Raw genomic sequence first — 8,917 nt, 5'->3', positions numbered from 1 at the left:
GGACTTTTTCCAGCTTCGTCTTGTGCTTGACAAGGTACAGGCTCCATGCTGGGGCCGCATACTCCAGGATTGGTCTTATATATGTGGTGTACAAGATTCTGAATGATTCCTTACACAGGTTCCTGAACGCTGTTCTGATGTTAGCCAGCCTTGTATATGCCGCAGACGTTATTCTTTTTATGTGGGCTTCAGGAGACAGGTTTGGTGTGATATCAACTCCTAGATCTTTCTCTCTGTTCGTTTCATTAAGTACTTCATCTCCTATACTGTATCCTGTGTCTGCCCTCCTATTTCCACTGCGTAGTTTCATTACTTTGCATTTACTCGGGTTGAACTTCAACAGCCATTTGTTGGACCATTCACTCAGTCTGTCTAGGTCATCTTGAAGCCTCCTACTATCGTCCTCAGTTTCAATCCTCCTCATAATTTTTGCATCATCGGCAAACATTGAGAGAAACGATTCTATACCCACTGGTACATCATTTACATATATCAGAAACAGTATAGGTCCAAGGGCTGACCCCTGCGGGACTCCACTCGTAACGTCTCGCCAATCTGAGACCTCACCCCTCACACTGACTCGTTGTCTACTGTTGCTTAGGTACTCCTGTATCCAACGGAGTTCCTTCCCTTTCACTCCAGCCTGCATCTCCAGCTTTTTCACTAGCCTCTTGTGTGGCACTGTATCAAAAGGCTTTCTGACAATCCAAAAATATGCAGTCTGCCCACCCTTCTCTTTCTTGCCTTATTTTTGTTGCCTGGTCGTAGAATTCAAGTAACCCTGTGAGGCAGGACCTGCCATCCCTGAATCCATGTTGATGCTGTGTTACAAAGTTCTTTCGCTCCAGGTGCTCCACTAGCTTTCTTCGCACAATCTTCTCCATCAGCTTGCATGGTATGCAGGTTAGGGCACTGGCCTTTAATTCAGTGCCTCCTGTCTATCCCATTCCTTGTATATTGGGACTACGTTAGCTGCTTTCCAAATTTCTGGCAGTTCCCCTGTTGCCAGTGATTTGTTATACACTATGGAGAGTGGGAGGCGCAGTTCTTCTGCTCCTTCCTTTAGTATCCAAGGGGATATTCCATCTGGGCCTATAGCCTTTGTCACATCCAACTCTAGTAAACACTTCCTTACTTCCCCGCTGGTAATCTCAAACTCTTCCAGTGGTTCCTGGTTAGCTATTCCCTCTCTTATCTCTGGGATGTCTCCTTGCTCAAAGGTGAAGACCTTTTGGAATTTCTTATTCAGTTCCTCACACACTTTCTTGTCGTTTGTAGTGAATCCTTCTGCCCCTATCCTTAATTTCATAACCTGTTCCTTTACTGTTGTTTTTCTCCTGATGTGGCTATGCAGCAATTTAGGCTGAGTCTTTGCCTTGTTTGCGATGTCATTTTCGTATTGTCTTTCTGCCTCTCTTCTCATCCTGACATATTCATTCCTGGCATTCTGGTATCTTTCTCTGCTCTCCAGTGTCCTGTTATTCCTATAGTTTCTCCATGCCCTTTTACTTTGCTGCTTAGGAGCAAAGGCATGTGTTTGTGTGTGTGTGTGTGTGTGTATGTGTGTGTGTGTGTGTGTGTGTGTGTGTGTGTGTGTGTGTGTGTGTGTGTGTGTGTGTGTGTGTGTGTGTGTGTGTGTGTTTATTCACCTAGTTGTACTCACCTAATTGTGCTTGCGGGGGTTGAGTTTTGTCTCTTTGGTCCCGCCTCCCAACTGTCAATCAACTGGTGTACAGATTTCTGAACCTACTGCGCTCTATCATATCTACATTTGAAACTGTGTATGGAGTCAACCTTCACCACATCACTGCCTAGTGCATTCCATTTATTTACTACTCTGACACTTAAAAAAAAATTCTAACGCCTCTGTGTCTCATCTGGGTACTAAGTTTCCACCTGTGTCCCCTTGTTCGTGTCTCACCTGTGCTGAAGAGTTTGTCTTTGTCAACCCTGTCAATTCCGCTGAGAATTTTATAGGTGGTTATCATGTCTCCCCCTTATTCTTCTGTTTTCCAGGAACGTGAGGTTCAGCTCCTTTAGCCTTTCCTTGCAGCTCATACCTCTCAGTTCTGAGACGAGCCTGGTGGCATACCGCTGAATCTTCTCTAACTTTGTCTTGTGTTTAACTAGGTATGGATATTCCAGGATTGGTCTGACATAAGTAGTATACAGGGTCCTGAACGATTCCTTACACAAGTTTCTAAAGGTAGTTCTTATGTTAGCCAGTTTAACATATGCCGCTGATGATATTCTTTTGATGTGGGCCTCTGGGGACAGGTTCGGTATGATATCAACCCCCAGATGTTTCTCTCTATTTGACTCTTGCAGGATTTCACCTACCAGATGGTACCTTGTGTTCAGCCTCCTGCTCCCTTCGCCTAATTTCATTACCTTACACTTTCCTGAGTTGAACTTTAGCAGCCATTTTCTAGACCATTCCTCCAGTTTGTCTAGGTCATCTTGAAGTCTCTGTCTATCATCATCCGTCTTGATTCTTCTCATAATTTTTGCATCATCAGCAAACATTGAGAGGAACGACTCTATATCCTCCGGAAGATCTTTTACATATATTAGAAACAGGATGGGTCCAAGTACTGAGCCCTGTGGGACTCCGCTTGTGACATCTCGCCACTCTGATATCTCCCCCTTCACCGTTACTCGCTGTTTCCTATTGTTTAAGTACTCCCTTATCCATTGGAGCACCTTCCCTTTTACTCCTGCCTGTTGCTCCAACTTTTTTAACAGCCTTTTATGAGGTACGGTGTCATAGGCTTTCTGGCAGTCCAGGAAAATGCAGTCGGCCCACCTTTCTCTTTCCTGCCTAATTTTTGTTGCCTGGTCATAGAATTCTATTAAACCTGTGAGGCACGATTTACCATCTCTGAACGCCTGTTGGTGGTGCGTTACAAAGTTATTTCCCTTCAGATGCTCTACGGGCCTTTTCCTCACGATCTTCTCCATCACCGTGCATGGTATACAAGTTAGGGAACTGACCTGTAGTTCAGTGCCCCTTTCCTGTCACCCATCTTGTATATTGAGACTACGTTAGCTGTCTTCCAACTTTCTGGTAGGTCTCCTGTTTCCAGTGACCTGTTATACACCATAGAGAGAGGCACACTTAGTGCTTCTGCACCTACCTTTAGTATCCATGGTGAGATTCTGTCAGGCCCAACAGCCTTTGTCACATCCAGCTCCAGCAGACACCTTTTGACCTTTTGTGTGTGTGTGTGTGTGTGTGTGTGTGTGTGTGTGTGTGTGTGTGAGTGTGTGTGTGTGTGTGTGTGTGTGTGTGTGTGTGTGTGTGTGTGTGTGTGTGTGTGTACTCACCTAATTGTACTCACCTAATTGTGCTTGCGGGGGTTGAGCTTTGGCTCTTTGGTCCCGGCTCTCAACTGTCAATCAACTGGTGTACAAATTCTTGAGCCTACTGGGCTCTATCATATCTACATTTGAAACTGTGTATGGAGTCAGCCTCCACCACATCACTTCCTAATGTATTCCATTTATTAACTACTCTGACACTGAAAAAATTCTTTCTAACGTCTCTGTGGCTCATCTGGGTACTAAGTTTCCACCTGTGTCCCCTTGTTCGTGTCCCACCCGTGCTGAATAGTTTGTCATGGTTGAAGTCTCCCATAAATAGTAGTCCAGATCCATTCCTGCTAGCAACAGAAGCTGCTCTTTCTATTATGTTAATGGTGGCCATGTTGTTTCTATCATATTCCTGTCTGGGTCTTGTGTCATTTGGTGGTGGATTATATATGACTACGACTATAATTTTTTTCCCTCCAGTTGTTATGTTACCTGCTATGTAGTCACTGAAACCTTCACAGCCCTGAATATCCATCTCCTCAAAATCCCAGCCATTTCTTACCAGCAAAGCTACACCACCCCCACCTCTTCCTTCCCTCTCTTTCCTCATAACATAATAGTTCTGTGGGAACACTGCATTTGTTATCGTTTTCGTTAGCTTTGTTTCTGTGAGGGCTATTATGTCTGGGTTTTTCTCTAATAACCATTCTCCAAGCTCATTTGCTTTATTTGTAATTCCATCTATGTTAGTGTACATTGTTTTGAGGCTCACTTTCTTCTGTCCCTTCTCAAATCGCCTCCTTGGTGAGTGTTCTGCTGGTGGGGGAAGCTGTTCCATGGGTGTGAGGAACTGTGAGATGTATAATAGGGTCTCAGAGGATACTGGGATGAGGAGCGGGGGATCCAGGGAAGGGGGAGGGACAGGGAGGGTATGGGGTGAAAGGGGAGGGGGGACTCGGCGGGAGGAGGGGAGGGGTAGAAGGGTGGGGATTGGGTGTGGGGGGAGGGAGATTTGGCTGAACATTTGAGTGGGGGCAGGGAGGGTTTGGGGCAGGGGGGTTTTCTATGCAGAGGAGGGTGGCGGGGTTGTCCTCCCCTCTGGTGTTACTGGGTAGCTGGTTGTGGGTTCCCCTCTCGCCTCTGGGAGTGTTGTGTTGGGAGCTATGACTTCCTGGTTTTCCCCTCTCGCCCTGCGCCTCTTTCTTGCTTCTGCCGCCACGGCTCTCTCCTCCCTCGTCATGTCTCTCTGGAGGAATACATTTTTGAATTCCCCCACGTTTTTCAGGGAGCTCTTCCTTGATAGAATCTTCTCCTTTGTGCTCTCGTTTGCAAACGCTATCTTTATCACTCGGTCTCGGTCTTTCTTGTACCATCCTAGCCTGAAAACCTTCTCAATGCTATGCTCAGCCCCTTCCATGTCTAGTGCCTTCAGTGCTTCATTCACTGCCGCTTTGTCCTTGTCTTTCCACTCTGTCCTATTAGAGCCTTCCTGCTCTTTAATACCCACAGTAATATTGCTCTTTAATACCTTTCTAGCAGTTGGCTAGTGAAGCGTGCCGCCTCCTGTGAGGTGGCTGCTTTCATGGCCACCTCCATCACTGCAGACATTACTTCAGAGCTTTTTTTTAGGATTTTTAGCATTTTTTTTAGCATATGTGTGTGTGTGTGTGTGTGTGTGTGTGTGTGTGTGTGTGTGTGTGTGTGTGTGTGTGTGTGTGTTTGTGTGTGTGTGTGTGTGTGTGTGTGTGTGTGTGTGTGTGTGTGTGTGTGTTTGTGTGTGTGTGTGTGTGTGTGTGTGTGTGTGTGTGTGTGTGTGTGTGTGTGTGTGTGTGTGTGTGTGTGTGTGTGTCTGTCTTGGCCTGTGACTAAATATGTCTCTGTGTTTGAATGTCTCTCTCTCTATCTCTCTTGGTCCTCATTAAATGGTCTTCTTATCTCTCTAGTGTGTCCATCCCATTATGAATGTCTATAAATTTATTTCCAAAACATATCTTTAAATCCTATTTCCAAACCTGTATTTACCCAGGTTTACCTTCAATCAAAATTTTGTCTAATTTCTGCCAGTTGTTTGTGTTGTTCTTTTTGGTGAATAAGCTGAGTGAAAGTAGAGTGAGAGAACAAGATGAAGAGACCAATGGTAATGGGAAAATACTGAAGGATAGAAGATTGGGAAGAATGAATTTTCTTTAAACGGCGGAGAAGGAAGATGATGGAAGATTCGTAAAGTTAAAGACGAATGGTAAATGGTACGAATAATAGTCAGCTGGTTTGACTATTATGACTATTTGAGAAGGGGGAGGGGATTGAGTGGTCGGTTGACAGATCATTGTTGCACGAAAGGTCTGGTTACAGTGGTTCTAATGAGTGGTATTGAGTAACCTGGAACGCTCAACTTGTAAGCTACTTTTGACTTGAACATATATAACAAGTAATATTTTAACATTCTAGACATGGCATCAGGCAAAAGCAAACTCCTGCTGCTGTTGATGACTGGGGCCACGTTGGGGGTTACCTGTGCTACTCCTGCTCCAGCACAACCGCCACGCTCAAAACCCCAACAACCTCACATCATACTCATTGTAGCTGACGATGTGGGTGAGCTTAAACAACCTTCCTCACAGAGTGATCACATACGCACTTGTCCTCTTGAAGACTTTAACCTACATGATAAGTTGACGGCCAAACGACCTGACAGTTCTACCACGTTTATAAAGTAAAAACACATAAAAAAATTGCGAATGATGATCGCAATTTCGGTTCAATTCGTCTTCATCGGAAAAGATATAGACTATCAACCTCTATTTTGCTCAGATAAAGGTGAATTGAGCCGAAATCCCATTAAGCTTTCTCTAATTTTTCAAACGTGTTTTTTTCCGCATACTTGGATCAGTTTTTTTTTGTGATCGTTGTTGCATATCAAGTTTATATAGCTAAGCGTTATCTGTTTCAGTTTAAGCCTGACACAATTACCAAACAAACATGCAAGTGTTCTTTATAACTAATCATGCATAAAGGTGCTGTGGTCTGATATGCAGGATGGAACGACGTGTCGTGGCACAACCCGCTGGTGGAGACGCCTCAGCTGGAAGCGTTGGCGCGATCCGGCGTCGTGTTGGAGCAGTCCTATGTCCAGCATCTTTGTTCCCCCACCCGCTCTGCTCTCCTGACCGGCCGCTACCCCTTCACTATCGGCAGACAGGTGGGTTCAGGGGTAAACAGGTGGGTTCAGGGGTAGACAGGTGGGTCCAGGAGTAGACAGGTGGGACTACCTTTCACCCTCAGGATACATGTGGGTGTAGGGGGTGACTGCTCTTGCAGTCACCTCCTCCAAGGATGGTCTTGATCTTTCACTTTTTCACCTTTATCAGCATTTTTTCCCCTTCAGCAAATAAATGATTCAAGAGCAAGATAATCTCGTTGGGCTTAATTTCTGACATTAATATATATATGGAGGGCAACATCTGCTTGATCGTTGGAGATCCTATTGGACGATATATTCGACCTCGAGAAGGAAAAGAAGCTGACCACTAAAGACACCTTGCAAGCAGGACTTATTGCAGAAGGAGGAAAATTTCGAGGTAAATACAGAAGCACCATACTGTCCCCGAACTCAAAGCGGCAGCTAAGAGCCTTCGTGAGAACAAGGAGATAGTCATTAGGAGAGGTGACAAGTCGCCAATATACGTCATTCTTAAAAAAGACGAATATCTGGCAAAAATGAACCTCATACTCTCTGACCAAACTAAATTCCAAAGGGAAACGAAGGACACTACAGCCGAATTGAAAACGAAGGTAAACAGAATGATCGAAACTGTGAACGCCAAAAAATTCGGACTCCACCTGCCAAAAGTTGTTGGGGAATACAAACCTGGGTATGCCTATGGAAATGTCAAGACCCACAAACCAGGAAACCCTCTTCGGCCTATCATCAGCCAGATACCCACACCCACATACAGACTGGCTAAGCGACTCAACGGGTTGGTAACTCCTTACGTACCCTTGTGCTTTCAGCTTGAAGTCTCCCAAGGAATTTGTCGACTTACTGCGCGGAGCACGGGCCAAAGGGGTAAGAGCCTCGTTGGATGTGGAGTCATTATTTACCAACGTACCTGTGTACGAGACAATCGGGATGATAGTGGACAGTGTATCGTGATCCGGCTTGTACTCCTCTTGACATACCAGAAAACATACTAAGGAAACTACTCCAAGCTTGTACTAAAGAGACACCCTTCTTGAGCCCAGATGGGCACATGTATAAGCAAGTAGATGGGGTCGCCATGGGTTCTCCCCCAGGTGTCCTGTTTGCGAACTTCTACATGGGCACCATCGAGCAGAGGGTCTTAGTTGACATGGGCTTGAAACCCGCCATATAGTGCAGGTATGTTGACGACATTTTTACACAGGTACCTGATGCCTGATGTCTGCAGCAGCTGAAGGAGGCATTTGAGCAGAATTCTGTACTCACCTAGTTGTACTCACCTAGTTGTGTTTGCGGGGGTTGAGCTCTGGCTCTTTGGTCCCGCCTCTCAACCGTCAATCAACAGGTGTACAGATTCATGAGCCTATCGGGCTCTGTCATATCTACACTTGAAACTGTGTATGGAGTCAGCCTCCACCACATCACTTCCTAATGCATTCCATTTGTCAACCACTCTGACACTAAAAAAGTTCTTTCTAATATCTCTGTGGCTCATTTAGGCACTCAGTTTCCACCTGTGGAAACTGTGGAAACTCATGAAACTCTGTGTTGAGTTTCACGTACGAGATGGAGAACAATGGAAAGCTGCCCTTTCTGGATGTAACAGTCACGGAAAGGAGCGGAGGCTTCCATACTGCAGTCTACACCAAAGAAACAAACATGGGAATGTGCCTTAATGCCAATGGTGACTGCCCAGACAGGTACAAGAGAAGTGTTGTCAATGCTTACGTCGACCGTGCTCTAAGCCACAGCTCAGGATGGAAAGAAGTCGATGAAGATCTCTGTAGGGTTTAAGATAGTCCTAGTCAACAACGGCTTCTCTAACGGTTTAGTTGAAGACATCATAAAAAGAAAGGTAAAACGCCATGCAACTTCTGAAGAGTCAACCAACACAACACTTGTACCCCCAATTAGACTATTTTGCAGGAACTTCTTTTCGACGGCTCATAAAACGAAGGAAAGGGTCCTGAAAGTTATTGTTGATAGGAACGTCATCCCTACAGACAAAAATCAGAAAATACAATTGATAATTTATTATAAAACAAAAAAAAACGGCCAATCTACTCATGAAAAACTCGCCAGACACCAAGCAGAACGCTTTGAAGGAGACCAACGTCGTCTATGCCTTTAAATGCCCACATAGGGACTGTAAGCCCCAAAGAACTCAGTATATAGGCAAAACAACAACGTCTTTTTCTAGGCGACTAACAATGCATAAACAACAGGGAGCCATCAAGGAACACATAATCTCTTCTCACAACCAGACCATCACCAGAGAAATCTTAACAAACAACACAGAAATCATTGATAGGTACGGCGATAGCAGGCGGCTTGACATCAGCGAGGAACTACACATCAAAATATCAACACCAGCAATCAACAGCCAATTAATGCACAACTATATTC

General features: G+C 45.0%; 1 protein-coding gene across 1 annotated transcript in view; it reads left to right on the top strand.

Moving 5' to 3' along the window:
• The first annotated feature begins 5,744 nt into the window (after positions 1–5,744).
• LOC123766954 (arylsulfatase B) overlaps positions 5,745–8,917 on the top strand; it is a 156,017-nt gene continuing 152,844 nt past the window's right edge. Inside the window, exons 1-2 of the mRNA XM_045756443.2 lie at positions 5,745–5,907; positions 6,348–6,511. Of these exons, the coding sequence (XP_045612399.2) occupies positions 5,763–5,907; positions 6,348–6,511 (309 nt within the window). The 5' untranslated portion in view covers positions 5,745–5,762. The remainder of the gene's footprint in view (positions 5,908–6,347; positions 6,512–8,917) is intronic.

The sequence above is a fragment of the Procambarus clarkii genome, chromosome 60 (genome assembly GCF_040958095.1).
Source record: "Procambarus clarkii isolate CNS0578487 chromosome 60, FALCON_Pclarkii_2.0, whole genome shotgun sequence".
In the NCBI taxonomy this organism is placed as follows: domain Eukaryota; kingdom Metazoa; phylum Arthropoda; class Malacostraca; order Decapoda; family Cambaridae; genus Procambarus; species Procambarus clarkii.
The sequence above is the reverse complement of the archived record's forward strand: the minus strand, read 5'-3'. Positions and strand labels throughout refer to the sequence as shown.